This window comes from Mobula hypostoma, chromosome 2, assembly GCF_963921235.1.
Source record: "Mobula hypostoma chromosome 2, sMobHyp1.1, whole genome shotgun sequence".
Lineage (NCBI taxonomy): Eukaryota > Metazoa > Chordata > Chondrichthyes > Myliobatiformes > Myliobatidae > Mobula > Mobula hypostoma.
Window position 1 is genome coordinate 97,302,447 of NC_086098.1, and position 22,856 is coordinate 97,325,302.

General features: G+C 38.6%; 1 protein-coding gene across 2 annotated transcripts in view; it reads right to left on the bottom strand.

Moving 5' to 3' along the window:
* Window positions 1-22,856, bottom strand: part of LOC134342316 (regulating synaptic membrane exocytosis protein 1-like) — a 622,982-nt gene that overhangs the window by 266,459 nt on the left and 333,667 nt on the right. For both annotated transcript variants that reach the window (XM_063040293.1, XM_063040291.1), the window contains exons 7-11: window positions 22,489-22,556; window positions 20,871-20,981; window positions 19,926-20,025; window positions 13,104-13,227; window positions 4,014-4,060 (exon numbers count right to left, since the gene is read on the bottom strand). In XM_063040293.1, the coding sequence (XP_062896363.1) occupies window positions 4,014-4,060; window positions 13,104-13,227; window positions 19,926-20,025; window positions 20,871-20,981; window positions 22,489-22,556 (450 nt within the window). The remainder of the gene's footprint in view (window positions 1-4,013; window positions 4,061-13,103; window positions 13,228-19,925; window positions 20,026-20,870; window positions 20,982-22,488; window positions 22,557-22,856) is intronic.

Sequence of the window (22,856 nt, forward strand, 5' to 3'; positions counted from 1 at the left end):
AATCATACCAATAACACATAAAACCTAAAATAACACTAACGTTTAGTAAAAGCAAGAATGATATGATAAATACACAGCCTATATAAAGTCAAAATAATGTATATACAGCGTACCAGAATCGGGAAGATTAAACTAAAACTGATGTATAGAAAAAAAATCAGCATGTACATGCGTGTGCAAGTCACGCATGCGCACACAGGTGCCCGCGCAAGGCTTCATGGTCATGGTAGTCTTTCTTGGGGTAAACACAAGTGTCCTGTATTTGACTGCTACTTTCGTCCCTTATTTGGGAGTGAGAAAGTTGGCAACCCTAGCTCTTCACAACATCATGGGCCAAAGGGCCGAAACTATGCTGTATTATTCTATGTTCTGGGTGAAACATTTTTTCAGATTTTTAAGTCAACCCTTAGTGCAAAATATCATCTTCAAAATGTTTGGAAAGCTCTGTAAGCTACTGTTACACCAACTATACTACATCACAATCCTCAGCGCAGGAATACATATTAATGCTTTGATAATGCTCATGTTACCTTGTAGGTATTCTTTTGAACAAATACATAAATGTAAATGTATAAAATGTATCCATGTGTGCACATGTGTGTATATGTACAGAACTGTTTATGTGACTTTTAAACAGGTGTGGAGGACGGATGTGATTGCAGAAAGAAAATAACCAGAAACCTTTACCAACATGAGCTACAGGTCTTGAATGTGACACCAATGTTTATCCCCCCGCTTCACTGGGTTATTGAACATAGAACAGTACAGTACAGGAACAGGCCATTCAGCCTAGAATGTGGAGGAAGATGATGCTGAATTAAAGTATATCTTTTTTCTCTGTACATAATCTATATCCCTCCAATGCCTGTAATAGTCCTGTGTCTAACAGCCTCTTAAATACCACTATCATATCTGCTTCCAACACTACCACTGACAGCCTGCTCCAAACACTGACCACTCTCTGTGTAAAAAACTGTGCCCTGCGCATCTCCTTTAAGCTTTTTCTGTCTAACCTTAAAGCATGTCCTCTAGACAATTTCACCCTAGAAAAATGGTTTCTAACTTTATAAATTTATAAAATTAACTTTATAAATTTCTATCAAATCTCCCCTCAGCTCCTGATGCTAGAGGAACCAAGTACATCCAATCCCTATTTATAGTGCATACCCTCTAATCCAGGCAACATCTTCTGCACTACTTCCAAAACTTCCACATCCTTCTCATAATCAGGAGGCTAGAACTGTACATAATTCTCTCTCTGATTTCTTAGTCTATTTCTGTCTCAGCTGCTCTACTTGGATTCAGATGTTACATAACCAACAATGAAATATAGAGCAACAGCTCAGTTCTGAAGTACACTGGAGAGTAAAAATAGTCCTTAAATTAATCATAGACCATAGTGAAGAACAGTATAGGAACAGGCCCATCAGTCCACCATGTCTGCTCTGACTATGATGCTAATATCGATAATCCCTTTTACCTATACATGATCTACATCCCTATATCCCCTATTTGGTCATGTAACTGTCTCAAAATGTCTCTCAAATGTTACTATCACCTCCCTCAGAAGTACAAAATATTGCCTTACATATTTTCCATTCTCACCCTAAATCTATGCTCTCAGGTATTTGATATTTCAACCCTTGGAAAAAGATTCTGACTATTTACCCAGTTATACCACTCATCATTTCATATACTTCTATAAGATCGCTCCTTAGCCTCTGATGCTCCAGAGGAAACAAAGTTAAGTCTGTCCAATCTCTTCTTATAGTTCATACTTTCTAATCCAGGCAACATCCTGGTGAACCTCTGCTGCATCCTCTCCAAAGCCTCCAGGAAAATTCATTCAATCTTGCAAAAAACAGGAGCAAGGGTTGGGCATTTTTTTTAGAAACAAACAAAGAATGACAAAAAAATTATAAAGGCAGAGAAGAAGAGTAAATTAGCAAACAATGTAAATCAGACAGGCATACAACAAGGAAGCTATTCTAATTAATTCTTTTGGATTGGAGTCCACAATAGAAAACACTGAACATATTCCAACAATAATCGATAACAAGGAGGTAAAAGGAAGGAGAGGAGAACTTAAAGCAATCTCTATCACGACTGAAGAATTCAAGCAACGTTCATGAGGTAAAAGCCAACAACTTCCCTGGACCCAATGACCCGAATGTCAGCTCTTAAAAGAAATAGCTGGAAAGATGCCTTGATTATAAACCACCAAAAATTCCCCAATGCTGGAAAAGTTCCAGGAGAATGGAAAACAAATGTAACATCTCTATTAAAAAGAGTGATATAGAATGCAGAGAAGTGTAGGCATGACACCCCAATATCTGCCACTGGGAAAATGCTGGAATCTATTACTAATGATGTAATAGCAGGAGATTTAGAAAATCAAAATTCTACCAAGCACAGCCAACATATTCTTAGAAACAAAAATAGTGTTTCACTAATTTGCTGAATTTGAGGATGTAAAGAATGAGGCAAATAAAGGAGAACCAGTAGATTATGTGTATTTAAATTGCCAAAAAGGATTAAATAGGTTTACTGAATCTGGATTTAGGATTAATTTAATGGCCTCGATAAAGAACAGGTAGCTAACAGAAAACAGTGAGTTGGAATTGAATGCCACAGGGAACTTTGCTCCGGACCTCTACAAATAAATATATATCAATAACTACGATCAATTATACTATAGTCAGATTTGCTGGTAAGATAAATGGTTAGCAGGTTTGAGAAGCACACAAAGAGCTGGCAAAGATATGTACATAGGTTAAGCAACTGAGCAAGAAATTGATAAGTGGAGTATAAAGCAGGGAAAATGTGTTTATCCACTTACGAAGGAAGAATGAAAAAGTAAATGATTACTTAAAAGGAGCTAATAAAATGATGCAGTACAATTGCATGAAATTCAGAATATCAGTATATAAGCAGAGCAACTAATTTGAAACACGAGTGGAATGTTGCAAGAAATAGAGAATTTCAATTCTGCTTCTACATCTTATGGTCTTATGGCAAGGATACTTTGAAGCAACTTTATAGGTGCTCATGAGGCTCCACTTGGAGTATTGCAAATAGTTTTTGCCTCTCTGTTAAAGGAGGGATGTGTTTGCCCTGCAGGGAGTGTATGGAAAGTTCACAGGTTTATGAAGGGATCAATGTATATGAAGAGATTGGACTAATACTTACTGTTATTTAGAAGAATATCGAAACATGTAAGATTCTGAAGGAGTCTGACATGGTAAATGATGAGTGAATGCTTCCCCGTTGAGGAAATCTAGAACTAGGGACATGATTTTAAAGTAGGGGGTCACCTATTTCACACATAGGTAAAAAGTAATTCCTTCTCTCAAAGGATTGTGAAAATTTAGAATTCTCTACCCCACTCAGCTGTGGAGGTGGAGAAGTTGTACTGTGTACATTCAATATGAAGAATGGCAGAACTACAAGTGAGTTGAATAGAATGGTGATAAGCCATAATCCAATTGAATGGACAAGAAGGCCCGGGGCTGACTGTCTCTTGCTTCCCAAGTTCCCAGATTTTACGGACAATTCCCATTCCCATTCTGATATGTCTATCCATGGCCTCCTCTACTGTCAAGATGAAGGCACACTCAGGTTGGAGGAACAACACCTTATATTCCGTCTGGGTAGCCTCCAATCTGATGGCATGAAGATCAACTTCTCTAACTTCCGTTAATGCCCCACCTCCCCTTCATATCCCATCCGTTATTTATGTATTATTATTTTATATATATATTTCTCTCTTTTTCTCCTTCTGTCCCTCTCACTATACTTCTTGCCCATCCTCTGACAAAGTTAGTCCTGACGAAGGGTCTCGGCCCAAAACGTCGACTGTACCTCTTCCTAGAGATGCTGTCTGGCCTGCTGTGTTCACCAGCAATTTTTATGTGTGTTGCAATGATTCCCTTTAGTTCAGAATAATACAATGAATGAAATATCAAAACTCATTTTCAATAGCCAAATCCCTCTCTTTCTTAAAAAATACTTACTGGATTCCAAAGGGGGATGGGAACTCTCCGGAATTCTAGGTATATCACTATGGACAGAAAAAGTAACAACATTTCGAATTGTGATATTTTCAGCAAAAATAGATAATTATCAACAGGGTTAAGTACAAACAAGTTAATAAATTTATTCTATTTTTTTCAAAATATCTTCTCTGAAAATATTCAATGGGACTAAGTAACGAAAAGGACTTTGATGCAATCACAGTTCAGTCATTCTAAATGCCAAGTATCTACCCATTTGAGAAAATCAGCAAGAAATTTCACCAGAAAGAATTTAGTTTAATACAGCTTCTTCTAAATAGATGATCAAGTTGAAAACAGATCCCTATTAAATGTTAAAAAGTGTTTGCCACTTTGACATCACTTTAGTTTTGTTACTTCTGTCACATGTGTTTGAAAACACCTTCTGCCTTCCCTCAGTGATTCCAGAATGTTCATGTTTGGAAGAAATCTACAATGAGAAATGAAATCATTCTAAAAGGAATGGCAAGCAGGATTGACAGTTTCTTGAAAAATTAATTCTCATCTTGCTTCTGACTGTCCTGCTGAATGCAATAAAGGCATGCAGGAGTATATTCTGATCTTCACCAGGTTGGATTCACAAGGATGTCTACAGACATTATATCAGTGTATTCATGAAGCTGAGCTTGTAGACAATGCCGTGGCTCCCAATGATTCTGTCTTCAGAACTGAAATGTAGCTTACACCAATTAAATTGGTAGATCACTGGTTATGAGCCTTCAGCATGAATTGTCTGCATAAAAGTCTTTCCAAGGAGAAATTAACTGTGATATCATATTTATTGCTTGTACATGAGGCAGGGTCTACCGGTCAAAACTTCCTGCCACTGAACCACAAACCTCTAATTTTTTTCAAAATTACTGATCCAGCTATGTTAATCTGCTGCAATGTGCTAGCCTAATCCTCGATGTCAAGGGCATGATGGAGAAAAAGCCTTACATATTTATCAGTTGTTTGGAAAGGCTAAAAAAAAAGTACTGCCCATAAAGCATCACCAATGCAACTGTCTAAACATGTCTCAATATTTTTAAAAAAACAAGAAAATTGAAGAATAGTTCAAAAATTTAAAAAATTTTGAACGACGTTCAATTAATTTAAACGATATTGATTACCAGATATCATATCCTTAATGGCCTCTCTTCTCTATTTATGTGGATGGAGATGCTGTTTCTGCTCCACATCCATACTAGGTAACTGAGGCAAGTTAAATGACTCCAACTCCACTCAACAAAACTGGAAATCAAACATCAGACTACACGTGGAGAGATCACTGGCAAAGAATGCTTGTGAGTTTGGGACCCGAGGAGAAATGCTGGCAGCTCCTCAGCAAACTGCTGGAATTCACCTAGAAAATCCAGCTCAGCAACACACACAAAATGCTGGAGGAACTTAACAAGTCAAGCAGCATCAATGGAGGGAAATGAACAGTTGACATTTCAGGCTAATGATCCTGATGAAGGGTCTTGGCCTGAAATGTCAAACTGTTCATATCTCTGCATAGATGTTGCCTGACCTGCTGAGTTCCTCCAGCATTTTGTGTGTTTTACTCCAGATCTCCAGCATCAATGGTCTCTCTTGTGTGGACCCAGTCAGCAGCCTGATACAATGAAGTAAATCATATTACAGATACTGAACAGCAGGGCAGGCAGTACATTTTGCAGCAGGTTGTCTGAACCAGTGTCCTCGAACACTGACAAATAATTTGCCGATCCAGCAATCATTCATGAAAATGCTTGCTGTGATGATTCTATTCAATATACTGGTAGATTCTATACAAGGGCTAAATGCAATTGATCCCCATCATAGAAGAATCTAGTGTAACACATGTTAAAAAGGCAGAAGGTACTTGAGATACTCAGCAGGTTGAGCTGCATCTGTAAAGAAAGAAAGAGTCCTAAACGTTCACTCTTGCTTTTCCGTTCATAAAGGCTGCCTGACTTGCTGAGTGCTTCCAACATTTCAAATTCCTAGCACTTGTGATTTTTTTCTACTTTTTGATACCTTTTGTTAAAATATGATTTTTGGTTAAGTTTCATCCTTATGTAAGATTTATGTACCTATTATATCATGATACCACTGTGATGCAAGTGTGCAACTATGAACCATGACAGCAGAATTGCAAACACAGAGTCAGTGACTATAAGAAGATAGTTTAAAACTAATTTTCTGCAGCAGGTAATATGACTTATGGTTTTATCACTCCAGATGAAGGACTCAACTTGAAACACTATCTACTTCTCTCTACTAACCAATGAGTCCCTCTAGCATTTTGGGTGTTGCTCCAGATTTTCAACATCTGAATTCTCTCTTGTGTCTCCATGAATGTTGTTACTATTGTCAATGTGATTGAATAAAAATGCAGGATTATGCTTCAGTTACAGAGGCACCGTTGAGACAATTTCTTGAACACTGTATATGGCACTGCTCTTCTTTTTTAGGATGGATGTTAATGCACTGGTAGATACCTGGAAAGGAAAGATCGAACAGCCTAAATTTGCATTTGCTGGAGTTTAGAAGAGTGTAATGGGACCTAATTGAAACATACAAGATCATGAAGAGTCTTGAAAGGGCAGATGTAGAACTGATAGCTCCAATTGTGGAAGAGATTGGAACTAGAAGTCACTTTAAAAATAAAGGGTTACCCATTTCAAACATAAATTTTCACTCTCAGGGTGTTGTGAGTCTTTGGAACTCTTTTCATCAAAGGGCAGTGGAAGTCAAATCTTTGAATATTTTTAGGGGAGAGCAACGGGAAGATACTAGATAAGTAAGCATGGGAAGAATGGTTACAGTGAGTGGTCAGGAATGTGGAGGTTAGTTAACAATCAGTTCAGTCATGATCTTATTAAATGGCAGAGCAGGGTTATGGAGATGAGAAGTCAATTACTGCTCCTAATTTGTATATTACATGCACATGAAGAAAGGAAATTATGGGCCAGTTGGCCTGAGCTCAGTGGTTGTGGATATGTTGGAGTCCATTGTTAAGGATAAGTTTCGAGGTTCTGGGAAGTACATGATAAAATAGGCAAAAGTCACATGGTTTCTTTAAGGGGAAGACTTGTCTGACAAATCTATTGAAAGCACATGAGGCTGCTTAGCAAGGTAAGAGCCCATGGCATTATAGGAAATATACTATCATAGATAGAGCAGTGGCTGATTGGCAGAAGGCAAAGAATAGGAATAAAGGGAGTCTTTTCTGAATATCTGCTGGTGACTAGTGGTGTTCTGCAGGAGCTGGTGTTGGGGTCGCATGTCAATGATTGGGAAGAAGGAATTGATGGCTTTGAGGCCAAGTTTGTAAATGATATGAAGATAAGTGGAGGGGCAGGTAGTGTTGAGGAAGTAGGGAGGCTGCAAAAGGAGTTAGACAGATTAGGGGAATGGAAAAAGAAGTGGCAGCTGGAATACATCAGAAAGAGTATGGTCATGCGCTTTGGGAGAAGGAGCAAAAGCAGAGGCTGTTTTCCAAATGGAGAGAGAGTTCAAAAATATGAGGTCTTCGTGCAGGACTTCCTAAAGGTTAACTTACAAGTTGAATCGGTGGTGAGGAAGATAAATGCAATGTTAGCATTCATTTTGAGAAGACTAGAATATGAAAACAAGAATGTAATACTGAGGCTTTATAGGGCACTGGTGAGGCCTCACTTGGAAGTGTGAGCTGCTTTGGGCCCCTTATCTAAGAAATGATCTGATAATGTTGGAGAGGGTTCAACTGAGGCTCCCAAAAATGATTCTGGGAATGATAAGCCTTATCATTTGAGGAGAATTTGATGGCTTTGTGCCTGTACACACTGCAATTTAGAGGAATGGAGGGGGAATCTCATTGAAACCTATCAAATGTTGAAAGGCCTAGATAGAGTGGATGTGGAGAGCATGTTTTCTATACTGGGGAGTATAGAATCAGTGAACACAATCTCAGAATAGAGGGATGTCCACTTAGAATGGAGTTGAGGAAGAATATCTTTAGCCAGAGGGTGGTGAATCTGTGGAATCTGTTGGCACAGGCGGCTGTGGAAGCCAGGTCATTGGATGTATTTAATGTGGATGTTGATAGTTTCTAGATTAGTCAGGGAATGAAAAGTTGTGGGGAGAAGACTGAAGAATGGGGTTGAGAGGAAATGGAACAGCAATGATGAAATGGTGGAGCAGACTCAATGGGCCAAATAGCTTAATTCCGCTCCTATGTCTTAGGAATTTGTCTGTGGAAGTTAAATGTAACAATTCATATTTACATCATATGCAAAGCATTTCTTCAATCATTTCAGCAAGGCTTACAGAAATATGATTAAGGATACCTGCAAAAATCAGAGGATATAAAATTCAAATTTTCAGTATCTGTACTCTGGTGTTGGAAAGGCATCTCACAGGTTCGGTGACCCAGGTTCAATCTTAATCTCCTGTGTAGTTTCTGTTCTCCCTGGGTGCTCCAGTTTTTTTCCAGATCCTAGAGATGGTTTGCTTGGTCACTTAGATGGTATAAATTATATTGGGGCTATAAGCTGGTGGCAGAACGCAAGGACCACTGATGTAAATGTAGAGAGGAAAGTTTACAGGAAAAATATTAGTCGGGAAATAGGCATAACATGATTGTTCTGGGCACATGGCAGGCTGAATGGCCTCTCTGTATCACAACGAAATATGGAAAGGACTACACACACATGCAACATGTGTTGCACATTAAAATGCAGTGTGGTTGCACCTACTGACATTTTGGCTATAGCCCAACAGAAGCAGAAGGAGTTGGCAGATTGTGGCAATGTCTAATGCTGATTTCTCACAAGCCGAGTCAAAATAGAGCTCAGTAATGCAACAAAAATAAATGGTATTTATTTATTGTACTTAGGGATACAGTGCAGAATAGGCCCTTCTGGCCCTTTGAGCCACACCACCCAGCAACCCCAGACAGTCCCTTTTTAACGCTAATCCGATCATGAGACAATTTACAATGACAGACTAATCTATGCACTGTGGGAGGAAACTGGAGCACCAAGGGAAAACCCAGGTATTCCATGGGGAGGATGTACACACTCCTTACAGAGGATGCCAGAATTGAAATCCAACTCTGAACTCTGACACCCTAAGCTATAATAGCTTAGTACTAACCACTATGCTATTATGGCACCTAGAAGCTGAGTTTGCCTCAATTCATTGTGATATGGTGACCTAGAAGCTGAGAAAGAGGAATTAATAATAGGGAATGATGAAATTGTGGTAATTTTTTTTTAAAAATTGTAGCTGCATTCACATTTGAAAAACTGAAGTATACGAAGGGCACGTGAATGAGAAACTTCAATTTCTACTGTGATATTAATTATTTTAAGTGGAAAATAATTAACAACAATAATTAATAATGATAGGATTGATTAATTGGACACAGGCATTCATGAATGAATGGGCAGATTAAGTAAAGATTGGACCAGAAGATAAGTCCCCAGGACCTGATGGTTTGCATCCCTCAGATTCTAAAGGACGTGGCAGTTAAGGTGCAAAGTTTAATGGTTGTGACTTTCCAGAGCTCCCTTGATTCTGAAAAGGTCCCAGCAGATTTGAAAATAGCTACTTGAGAAGGGGTGGAACAGAGAAAACGGGCATCCACAGGTCAGTTAGATTAATACAGTATCTGTTAACAGATAATGTTGGAATCTAATACTACGGAAATGTAAACAAATTACTTTAAAAATGATTAGGTGGGGTCAATATGATTTTATGAAAAGGACATCATTTTTGAAGAAAAGTCAGTATTCTTTTACAATGAAATGAGCAGGGTAGCTACAGAAGAACAAGTAGATACAAGACCAAGAGGAGTAGGGTGTGAGCAGGCAAGAGAGTTCTTTGAGCCTTTCCTGTCTTCTAAAGAATCATGGCTGATTCAATATTCCTCAAACTCACTTCTTGTCCTCTTTCCATAGCCTTTACTGAGTAGTTTTTGTGCTCTTGGGGCTGAAGGTAAAATACCAAAATGGTTAGAGGGTTGGTTAACAGAAAATAAACCAGCCATTTTGAGGTTGGTAAGTTGCAATTAGTGGGCGCCGGGGGTGCTCAATTATTTATGTTCCATATTAATGATTTGAATGAGGGACTGAGTGTAATGATTCAAGTTTACTGACAATACAAAGATGATAAAAGAATGGTTGAAAAACTAAGATGTCAGGACACAAATGCCTATAAATTTGTTTTTACCCTCTTCATGTACTGAACATATGCTGTCTACAGTGTTAACTCTCAATTCATGTAACTGGGTGAAAATGCATTTAAAAATAGTACAATAATGTTTTTCTCATAGGACTAGGCGATAAATGGATTCCTATCAGGAGCTGTACAAAATAATACCAGCTGCTATAAGAACTGCTACAACAACTGCTGTCTTTAACTGTTCTTGTAATGAAGGCCAATGTACCACTTGCTTTCTGGAATGGTTGACTTCAACATCTTGTGTTGCTGTACCTCCCCCCTTCTCAATCACCCATCAGATGATACTCCTCTTTCTGCTTTTACAGCCAGAAATGGATCACCTCACAGTTAACTACTTTACACTGCATCTCCTATACATTTGTTCACTCTGACTATTTTGTAGACACTGTGTGGAGATGTCCACAACACAATGCATTTCCTCTAAATGTTGTTTCTTTCCTGAACTCAACTGGATTTTAGTGGTTTTCCGTAAAGCTCAAATTTATGCTGGCAAATGCAGAACTGTTCATTGTGTAACTTGTCATGTCACTAGGAATGCAAATGACACTGGAAAAACATGTTCAGGCCAATTTCCAGAAGGATATGATTTCATCCAACTAAAACCACTTCTATGCTTGATCTGCCCATCGAAAAATGTGCACTAATGGATTGAAATTCTTGACTAAGGATTCTGAAAATCTATTACTATTTAAATAATGTGAGACGATTAAAAGTTCGTTGAAAAGCAAACAACTGTAGGTGCTGGAAATTTGGAATAAAGACAGAACATATTTGGAAATACACAGCATATCAAAAAACACCAGAAAAAGGATTAGCATTTCAGATGATAATCTTTTATATAGGTAGGACAAAATGAATAAGGAGAAATGGAATAGAGACAAGGGAGGAAGGAATAAGCCTTGACCATGCTGCAATCTGTCTCCTCGAGGCGGCGGATGGACAATGAACTGAAATGTGTGAAATGAAGATGTGTCAAAGGAATGAAACAGTGGCCACTGTTCAGTGATGGGGCCATGCTCCAGAAAAAGCTGCAAAGTGTTGTAAATTCAGCCAGTTCCTTCATGGGCACTAACCTCCCCATCATCGAGGACAAACTCAAGAAGCCAGCATCCATCATTAAGGATCCAGGACATACCCTCTTTCATTACTACCATCATTGAGGAGGTACAGGAGCCTGAAGACACACTCATAGTTTTCGGAATAGCTTCTTCCCCTCTACTGTCAGATATTTGGATGTTTCCATGCATCCATGAACACTACCTCACTATATTGATCTCTTTTGCACTACTTATTATTTTATATTTATTATTGTAACATATAGTAATTTCTTAATGTACTGCACTGTAATGCTGCTGCCAAACAATGAAGTTTATGACCAATGTCTATGATAATAAACCTGATTCTGATTTTGCTTTCTAGCAGTGTGTTTTTTAAAAAGAGTTTTCCATATTATTTATCCTCAAAGTACCAGCATCAGAGCCAGCAAGATTAAGTGCAAGTTTTAAACCTAAACAACCATGGTTAATTATTGTGACTTATATAACATAACTATCTGGCCTATACTTGATATGGGTTTAAAAGTCTCCATTCAAATTGAAGACTGGAAGGTGATAAGCATCTGAAGTTGTTTGAGTCTCCAAACAGAGTTACGGGGTATTTAAGATGTTTCTTTGTCAGTTCCTTCCCTGCCATGAACCAGCAGCCGCAGTCCTCATCATTAGAATTGAGAGGAAAATATCATGTACAGACACATTAATGGGAAATATGGTTTCTTATGACAGGAAATCACAATATGTATGGTTTTCTAGAAATGCAACCACCCCATAATGCCTGGGTTCCCTGTACTGATTTATTATCTCCTCCACATTATCTACTCCAGAAAATCTATTATTTAGTCCTTAAAAGGCCACACTTCTTTTGCCTTTCCTTTCGCTCTCTAAATATTTATGAAAGACTTTTCATTTTCTTTGACGTTACCTACTGAAATACTCCAGTACATTTTCTGTCCATTTTATTTCCTTCTTCAATTTTCTTCCATCTTTAGTTTGTAACTGGCTTGTCCACAGTTTCATGAAACTAACATTGATTATCAGCTCCTTTTCTAGCCATCAGTAGCTATTCATAGAGATTAAGCTTTGAACACTTGAGCTTCCCCTACTGTGTGAAGGTGCTGAATCTGTTCCTTTTTGATGGTGTCTCCCCGATGTACCTCAGATAATGTTATCTGTCATTCTTTGATAAGGATGTGCTTGGGCTAAATCCATTAAATTTAGTTTCAATTTACTTCAGCATTTTCACATTTTGTCTTGAGCTTTTCCAAACCTGTCAATGTTTATCAAAAACTCATAAATAGCAGGCAGTAAGAAAGATATGTTGGCCTTGAATGCAACAGGATCTAAATTCCAGAAAAAAAATAATTGAACCATAGATGAAAGATTGACCTAGAAATTACTCTAGGTTCCCCTAAAATGACCGATAATGCCTGGGTAAATAGATACCCAAGTTTCCAAGATATCCAGAGTTTCCAGAAGTTCTGTTTATATTTTTCCACTGTAGAATCCCAAACCACTTAGTGTGTGGGCTACATTGGAGGACTGGAACAAATGTTGAGAGATCCAAACCTCAAATCTTCAACAATTCTTTAGGTAAACTGTGCAGAATTGCCGAATGAGAAGTGCAATCCTTTTCATTCTGCAATCATTATCAATATTGGTATTGGATAAAAGAAATGTATAGGGAAAATCTATATTGAACCAGAAGTCCATGTGGCTTTCATCGTTTTTATTTTCTTAACACAAGACCTATGTACCTTTTAAAATATACTTTCACAAGCAACACTAAAAAAAAATAAATTCTTACCCAATTGGTCTTGAAACAACTATTTCAACCTGAAGTTCTGATTTTGATTCCAAAATGATATTGTAAACCTCTTCATTTGTAGCTCCTGGCAATGGTTTTCCATTCCATTCAAGAACCTCATCACCTTTAAGAGAAAAGTAAGTTTCAACATTATTACATCATTCCAAAAACTATAGTATACATTTTCCCATGGTAAAATACTGAGATGGAAAAACTGCACTCACATTTTTCTGAGAATGCCATTAAACTTAGTAAGTTGAAAAAAATATATTTTAGAACAGATATCAAACAGCTTGTGAGAACTGTGATTTTATTGTGTACCTATGGAAGCAATAAACATGGAAGCATCCAAAGCTGCCTTCTATATTGACGTAAACACGAGGAATTCTGCAGATGCTGGAAATTCAAGCAACACACATCAAATTTGCTGGTGAATGCAGCAGGACCTACACTCTGTCTGCTAGAGAAAGCAGGATCTCCCAGTGGCCACATATTTTAATTCCACATCCCATTCCCATTCTGATATGTCTATCCACAGCCTCCTCTACTGTAAAGGTGAAGCCACACTCAGGTTGGAGGAACAACACCTTATATTCCGTCTGTGTAGCCTCCAATCTGATGGCATGAACATTGACTTCTCTAACTTCCGCTAATGCCCCACCTCCCCCTCGTACCCCATCCGTTATTTATTTATATACACACATTCATTCTTTCTCTCTCTCTCTCCTTTTTCTCCCTCTGTCCCTCTCACTATACCCCTTGCCCATCCTCTGGGTTTCCCCCCCTCCCCCTTTTCCTTCTCCCTAGGCCTCCTGTCCCATGATCCTCTCATATCTCTTTTGCCAATCACCTGTCCAGCTCTTGGCTCCATCCCTCCCCCTCCTGTCTTCTCCTATCATTTTGGATCTCCCCCTCCCCCTCTCAAATCTCTTACTAGCTCTTCCTTCAGTTAGTCCTGACGAAGGGTCTCAGCCCGAAGCGTCGACTGTACCTCTTCCTAGAGATGCTGCCTGGCCTGCTGAGTTCACCAGCAAATTTGATGTGTGTTGCTTCTATATTGACACTGGGAAAAGAACATTCAAAGAATAGAAATATCATTATTAAATACATAGTCAAAAACAAATGAGAAATTTTAGTGAGAGGAAAACGAGGAGTGAGTATAGAGACCAATGTGGGAGGGAGGGGAGGGCAGGGAAAATAAGGAAAGGGAAAGAAAGAAAGGAGGAGGGAGATTAGAGGGAAAGGTTAGGAAGTAGGAGGAAGGGGAAACAGAGTGCTGGGAGAGAGAGCAAGGAAATAACTGTTGTCAATGGACCTATTGAAGATGTACTGTATGTTTAAATTTAAAATCAGTGGTCTTCAACAATATGACCCTGGGAAAGGGAAATGCCTCTTATCATGTAAATTTCTTGAGCCATCCACACAAGCTACAGGAATGGAATCCTGAGGCAGACTTGAGCTGAATGTTGCTGGGATACTATTTGCTGCTGAGCCACCCTAGAACTACAAAAGCCACGGACTGAGGAGTCAGCAACAACACTGCCAGCTCAACACTGACCTCCAAATTAAACACTACCTACTTCCTTGGATGAAAACTTTGATCAAATGTTTCTGGAAGCTGCCAAAATGCTTTCTACATTGATAAAACAAGACCTGTCCATGGCAATCAATATGTATTTCCATCTGAGATTCCCCCCCACCCCAATTCTTCTAAACTTCAGCAAGTACAGACCCAGAGCCATCAAAACCCTTTTATTTCTCTTATTTCTGCCATGCAGTTTCCTTTCTCCACCCCATATGGTTGCATAGAAAGATACCAGAGAAATGAATGTGTAATTGGTGACAGAAGAATGAAGTAAAACATTGGGAGGAAGCAGATCTTGCAAAACAGTGGAAAGGGAAAAACAGTGGAGGCAATGCAATGGTGAGGAAGAATCCAAATGCCATTTTTCAAATTTAATCATTTTTTAAGAATGCTGGTAGAACCCTTCCCCAAATTCACTGAGATATAGTGAGCTACCTTCTTGAGATACTGTAATTCTTCTGGTGAAGATTCTCTGCGTGTTTGGTTGGGTGCACCAGGAATTAGGCAATGGGGTAATGATGCCCTGGCAATGTATTTGTAAGTCAGGGTCAGCATGACCCAGATGGGAACATATAAGTGGTGGTGTTCTCACAGGCTTTATAGCCTTGCGCTTTGTTGGCAGAGATTTGAATTCTTGTCCTTTAATCCTTACTTCAAGACTGTTTGGAAGGTGCTACTGTAGTTATCAAGGGGAATAAATGCAGCGAAATTTGTAGAAGCACACAGAATAGTTACAGTGGAGAGAATGAATGCTTAGGACAGTGAGCTATTTTGTCCTGAATGTGTTGAGCTTGAGATTTATTGGTGTAGTCATCAAGGGAATTGGACAGCATTCCATCACACTTATGGTTTGTGTCTTACAGACGGTGGAAAAGTTTTGTTCTAAAGTGTCACCTTTGTATTCCGAGGTCGTGCCCTCTGGTCCAAGACTACCTCACAAAAAGAAACACCCTCTCCATGTCCACTCCATCAAGGCCTTTCAATATTGGGCTCCCCTCCCCTTTTCTTTCTCCCTAGACCTCCTGTCCCATGATCCTCCCTCTTCTCCAGCCTTGTATCCCTTTTGCCAATCAACTTTCCAGCTCTTAGCTTCATCCCTCCCCCTCCTGTCTTTTCCTATCATTTCCGATCTCCCCCTTCCGCTTTCAAATCTCTTATTATCTCTTCTTTCAGTTAGTCCTGATGAAGGGTCTCGGCCCGAAACGTCGACTGTACTTCTTCCTACAGATGCTGCCTGGCCTGCTGCGATCCACCAGCATTTTGTGTGTGTTGCTTGAATTTCCAGCATCTGCAGATTTTCTCGTGTTTGCCTTTCAATATTCAATAGGCTTCAATGAGATCCACCCCCACTATTCTTCTAAATTCCAGCAAGTACAGACCCAAAGCCATCAAAACCCTTTTATTTCTTAGATTATTCTCATTAATCTCTAAGGACAGCACATCCTTTCTTAGATAAGGGGCCCAAAACTGCTCACAATACTCTCAAGTGCAGTCTGAGCAATGCCTTATAAAGCAACAGCATTATATCCTTGCTTTTACATTCTAGTCCTCCCAAAATGAATGCTAACATTGCATTTGCCTTCCTTAGCACCGAATAAACCTGCAGGTTAACCTTTAGGGAACCTTTAGGGATCCTGCATGAAGAATCTAAGTCCCTTTGCAACTCTGATTTCTGAATGTCCATCCTGTTTCCTTCGACCGAAGTGTACAACTATACACTTTCCTACACTACATTCCACCTGCCACTTCTTTGCCTGTATTCTAATCTGCCTAGGTACTCCTGCAGACTCCCAGTTTCCTCGACACTACCTGCCCTTCTACCTATCTTCACACTGTCTGCAAATCTGGTCACAAAGTCATCAATTTCTTCATCCAAATCATTGACATATAATTTGAAAAGAGGTGGTTCCAACAATGCAGAACATCATTAGTTACCAGCTGCCAACCAGAAAAGGCCTTTTATTTTCACTCCTTGTTTCCTGTCAGTCAGCCAACCTTCTTTCCATGCTAGTATCTTTCCTGTAATACCATGGGCTTTAATTTTGTTTAGCAACCTCATGTGTGGCACCTTGCCAAAGGCCATTTGAGAATCCAAGCAAACAACATCCACTGACTCTCCATTGTCTATCCAGCAGGTTGTTTCCTCAAATAATTCCAACAGATTTGACAGGCAAAATATTCCCTTAGGGAAACCATGCTGACTTCAGTCTATTTTATCATGTGCCTCCAAGTACCCTGAAGCCTCATCCTTAATAATGGACTCCAACATTTTCCTAATGACTGAAGTCAGGCTAACTGGTCTATAATTTCCTGTCTTTTGCCTGTTTCCCATCTTAAAGAATGGTGTGACAGTTAAAATTTTCCAGCCCCCTAGAACTTTTCCAGATTCTGGTGATTCTTGGAAGATTACAGTAAGGCCTCCAGAATCTCTTCAGCTACTTTGTTCAGAGCCCTGGGGTATTGTCCATCTGCTCCAAGTGAACCTACTTTTTGACTTTTCAACTTCCCAAGCACTTTCTCCTTATCAATAGCAATTCACTTCTGCCTCATGACACTCTTGAATTTCTGGAATACTGCTGGTGTCCTCCACAGTGAAGACTGATGCAAATATTCATTGAGTTTGGCTACCATTTCTTTGTCCCCCCATTACAACCCCTGCATATTCTATCATATTGTGATCACTGCCTTTTAAAGGGTTTTCTTCATCTGAAGCTCCCTAATTTTCTCTGCTCCCTTTAAACTTAGCAAGTTCATTGGGAAATTTAACAGTAATCTGGGCATTAAATTGCATGCTGCTCAAGGATTTTTCCACTCTCCATACTCATGAACATGTAGAGCCTTTTGTTATATATAATTTTTAAACTTCAAGTAAATTTATTATCAAAATATGTATGCAATATATAATCCTGAGGTTCATCATCTTATAGGCAGCCACAAAACAAAGAAAAACAATAGACTCCACAAAAGAAAAACACATAATAAAGCCCAACAAACATCCAATGTGTGAAAAAATGAACAAATCATTTAAACAAAAAGAAGTAAACAAATAATGCACAGAGTGAATTTCAAAGTGAGTCCACAGCCATGAAGCCAGTTCAGCGCTGAGGTGAATGGAACCAGTCCAAGAGCCTGATAGCCACAGGGTAACAACTACTTCTGAACTAGTGGCCAAGACTCCTGCAATTCCCACCTGATGAAAGCAGTGAGAAGAGAGGGAGATGGGTCAAACCCGAGCAGATAGGACAGGCTCAGATGGGAGATCTTGGCTGACACGGAGTAGTGAATTGAACACCGGTTCAACCTTCACCTTGACACCTTAATCTTTTTAATCTGGCTCCTCTCTTAAATTGGTTGAACACTGGTTTGTTTTTCCGTTCTTGTGCCCAGGCCCTAATGTTTCAATCTGGCCCTGTTTGTTCCAACAATGGAACTAAGTGCATTCTTGAGGGTTCAGCTTTTTGAATCTTTCAGGAAACTGCAAAAATGCTAGATTATTCAGATGGTTCAAAAGCACACCTCCCACATGGAAATTACAGGCAGCAGATTGCAGTAATCAGTCCAGGAGAAGTACATTTAGTAGAATAAGCCTGTAGTTTTGTGAGCTGTTCGCAGATTACCAGCGACGATTTCAATATGCATCCCTCAAATAAATTGTTATTCAGAGGAACTCCATGATGGGACTATTTGCTTGCCCTACTGCTTCCTCAAAGGAAACCATGGTCTATAGCTCTCTATGTTGGCAATATTGTGTTACTTCTGCAGCTGCTAATGGTATCAGGTTTTCACTTTTACAATTCCAATAGGAGGCTGCTTTACACAGTAAGATGGAAGCTGTGTGATTTCCCTGACTTCAGGAACTCCTGGCTTTTGTATTATGTACTCTGTTATTTTCTAGCCTTTAAAGGTTCGCACAAGTAGCTGGCTTCACCCTAAAGCCACTCTAGTATCCAGGGCCTGATGGACAAAACATGGCAGGTACCACTCTTATTGCTTCAGAACACTGTCAACATCCTGAGCTGCCAATGCCATTGAAAGTACAATTTTAATTGCCTTCTCAAAGAAAGATTTTGGCTGTCAAACAGTTTGGCGTGTTTTCTCTCATCACACTGACATGTTCCCTTTTGTTCTATTCAAGAATGCGCCAAAAATTTTACGTATTTGTTAAATCCCTCATGAGGCAATTCATAACTGCTTTTTCTGGTATCTGATTATGAGTATTAAACTCTTAACTGAAGTATTTGAACTGAAGTGTGCTTCTAGCTTTCTAACAAATGGAATGTTCAATCATACTCTGGGGGGCCAATTAGTTTGCTTGTGTCACATAGATGCTGAAACCACCAATACTCCTTATTTCCACTTCTGCATCACTGAATTTCGTTCAGCTTCATTGGCTGTAATGTTATTAGGCACTAACAATATGCAAAACACTCCAAGTAAAACTTAAATGCCTCTTGGGTTTATCCAACTTCCCTTTTGTGATACCTTTGCCATTTTGTTTTGAGCTTCTTTGTGCATTTGTTAATGCTATTTGAGTTCTTATTTTGCCAATTTGCAGTGATCCTGTTTTACTTCCTTTTGCTTCAGATTTCCACATGCCCACTCTCATTATTACATTCTCAGTGCGGTGGGGCGTTTTCTGAACTGATCTGGAGTAGAGTATCATTGTTGATCATTCGTTCATTTGGACATGAAGTACCACCACTTTTATTGTGGCAGTGGGTCTTTAACAAAACAACAGCTGTCTGTAATATGGTTGCTTAGGGTGGAGCTTTTTGATTCTAAGGATAGACTGATTTTGTTTTCCTTATAGCAAAGATGGCTAAAGGGAACACCTGACAGAGGTATGCAAAATGATGGAATGGCTGCAACAGGTGAGAAACCTTTTGCTTTAGCAGACTATCTGAAGTTGTAGAGTATAGCTTTAGAATAAGTTGTAAAAGGTCCAAAGGGGATCTAAGTAAGATTTTTTTTCACCTGGAGGGTGGCTGGTATCTGTCATGCACTACCTGAGAAACTTTCACAATACTTAAGAATCTAGATGAGCACTTGAGATGCCAAAATCCACAATTATTAGTACATGGGATTTGTACAAACATAAAACTGAATGACAGCATGGACTGAAGGGCTTGTTTCTATGTTCTACGATTTATGTTTCAATGGCTCCATAACTATGTACCACCATCTCTCAACATAGCAGCAATCCACTAACCATAGAAATGTACCTGATATTAACTTACCAGCTCTTAAATGGCCAACAACATCAGCTAAGCTGCCTTTTTTCACTTTGGTGATGAAGGCCCCAAGTCTTCCGCTTTCTGTTAACTTTCCTCCAACTACCTGGATGGCAAATTTAACAAATTAATAATCATCTGAAAGCTGATTATTGTCTCAATGTGATTAAAGAGAAACTTCACAACATTGTCCAACAATCACAGAAACACTGTGGGGTCATGGAGTAGACAAATTATACCAATGTCATGCTCAGATCACTGCTTCTATGGGGGTAAAAAAACATGAGAGGATTAATCTGTTTGAGCGCAACCTGATGTAAATGAGATTTTGAATGGGTTCCAATTTGTGCCAAGTTAAAGCAGAAAGAAAACAAAATAATAAACTAACATTTCTATTTCTGGTCTTCAGGCTTCCCTATTTCATGATAGAAATGCAAAATCTCTTCCTAAATAAAACACAACATTGTGTTTTGCATGAAATCTCTTGCCAAGTTAATTGGTTTGTCATTGCTTGACAATTAAGATCCACCGCTAAGGGAATCAGTAGTACTTTTAACAATCTTTTGGTTATGAAAATTATTTAGCAAGTCAACTTAAAAAAAAAGACTTAAGTCATCGCTGCATATTTCCTTCCATGCAGTTTGAATTGAATTATTCAGTCAGTGCACACCTTTTATTTGCATGCTGTTTCTTTTGCTATCCTTTCGAGGTTGAATCAAAAGATGTGGGCCTCAAACTCATTTGACACCAACTCCCATCTACTTCTAATCAGACTGTGATGAAAAGCATTCAGTAAGTAAAACAACTCCCAATTTTCACATGGAACCTTTCCCTGTACACATATAAAGGAAATATGAACTTTCCCTAAATAGGTCAGTGCTCATGACATAGAATACATTCATTTTTTTTTTGTGGTTGAACTCTGTATAAAGGGAATTTGAACATACTCACTTTTAACCCAAGTAAAGCACCAGATTCTTTGGGCATACTTGTTCTCTTATTCAAAATAATACGTCCTATGAGACGATCACCTTCTTTGGATGGTTGCCATGTAACAGGATGCTGTCAATTAGATAACATGGATTAAATTACACAAACAAACTGGAATCCAGGAAACAGAACACTATTTTTTTCTAATTAATTCTAGTTCTAGTATTAATTATGTTCAGAAGTTTACAATGTGTGTTACAGATTAGTTTGTGACAAGAGAAAAGTCTGTGCTTCTCAAAAAGTTCAAATAAGGGCATTTTTGTGCAATCTGCACAATTTGGAGGCAGGTAGTGGATTTACCATCTATTCAAGTTAATGGAAAACCATTTTGATTAGAGCATAACTGAAAACCCATATGGGCACGTAGGACATGTTAAACACCAGAACTAGAAGTTCATAACAGAGAAGTGGGAAAGATGGCTCATCATTTTTCACTAATGTGAAATAAACAACAAATATAACACAAGATTCATAAATAAAATTCCTAGTTAGTATGTCCCTACTATAATTCCAAATCCACTGTCTTTCAGTTCAATTCAGCTCCAATTCAATTATCTCAGCATAAAATGGTTCACTGAATAGGAGGCCAGCTGTTAAAATTCAATATACCAAAAGGTGGGGCTATTGAAAGTGGTGATAAACTAATAAGTGATTGTGTATTGAGGGATTTTGCTCCAGTGGCGCATAGGATGGAGATCATAAACAGCCCTACCAAAGAAAAGACCATAAGAATAACAGTTATTATTCAACCATCAGGCTCCTGAATCAGATGGGATAACTTCACTCAATTTCACTTGATCCTTCATTGAAATTGAACAAAATATGGACTCACTTTCAAGGACTCTTTATCCCATGTTCTCAATACTTCTTGCTTATTTATTTACTATTATTATTATTATTATTTATTTTTATTGTTCCTTTTGTATTTGCACAGCTTGTTGTCTTTTACACTCTGGTTGTCCCCTCTGTTGGTGTGGTCTTTCATTGATTCTACTGTGGTCATTGGATTTAATTACTATGCCTGCAAGAAAATGAATATCAGGGTAGTTTATGGTGACTTACTGTATGTACTTTGATAATAAATTTACTTTGCACTTTGAATTTCCAGTGTCTATGTTACACATTTTAGTTTGCATTTCCTGCAGTCTCTTTAAGGCCTTATTTGTTTGAGTAACCTGTTATAAGGTAGATCATTGGACTGCTTATTTAGGTAGATGATTTTGAGGAATGTGCACAGCTAAGCTAACGTTGGATGTTTACTGTGACAGTGGTGGTTAGGGAACATTGACAGTCTTTCCACTTTCTATCACGGGTACTCCAAAGGTAGCACTTGTCCCAGTTCATCTGGTGACCCAAGTTCCATAGCCAAGAGAACACTTAGAATTTCCACAATCTTCTACACCAGTAGCCTTTCAGAAGAAAGACATTTAATTGTATGTTATTGAGATAAATAATTGAGTCATCTTATCAATTATTCTTTAAATAATATCAATTATGCTTGTAACGTGTCTGCATGTGAACAGCTACAAAAACTAGTAAAACTAATGTTAAAAAGAAAAAAAATATGGCACAAACTTACCGAGCAGATTGACGAGGTCTCACTGCCGTGCCACGTAACAGGATCCAGCCAATAGTAATCTAAATCACCTGGGGAGGCAAATTGAAAATATAAGCATAATATAAAAGGTTAAGCAGAATATAAAGGTTTTAGGCAAAGAATTAATGCTGATTGGGTTATCTGTTGAAAGATAACTGTCATTGCATGACAGTTTTGAACAACTTCTCTCTGGGAAAACAGCACAATCCTTTTAGTCTAAAATTTCAGCCAATATAACCATCCCATTTCCAATGTGAGCTCTCTTCCTTTGGAACCCTACATGTTTCAATGTTCAACAAGAAACATCAGAGACTTTCAGATGTATCATGGAAACATACTGAAAAGAAGCA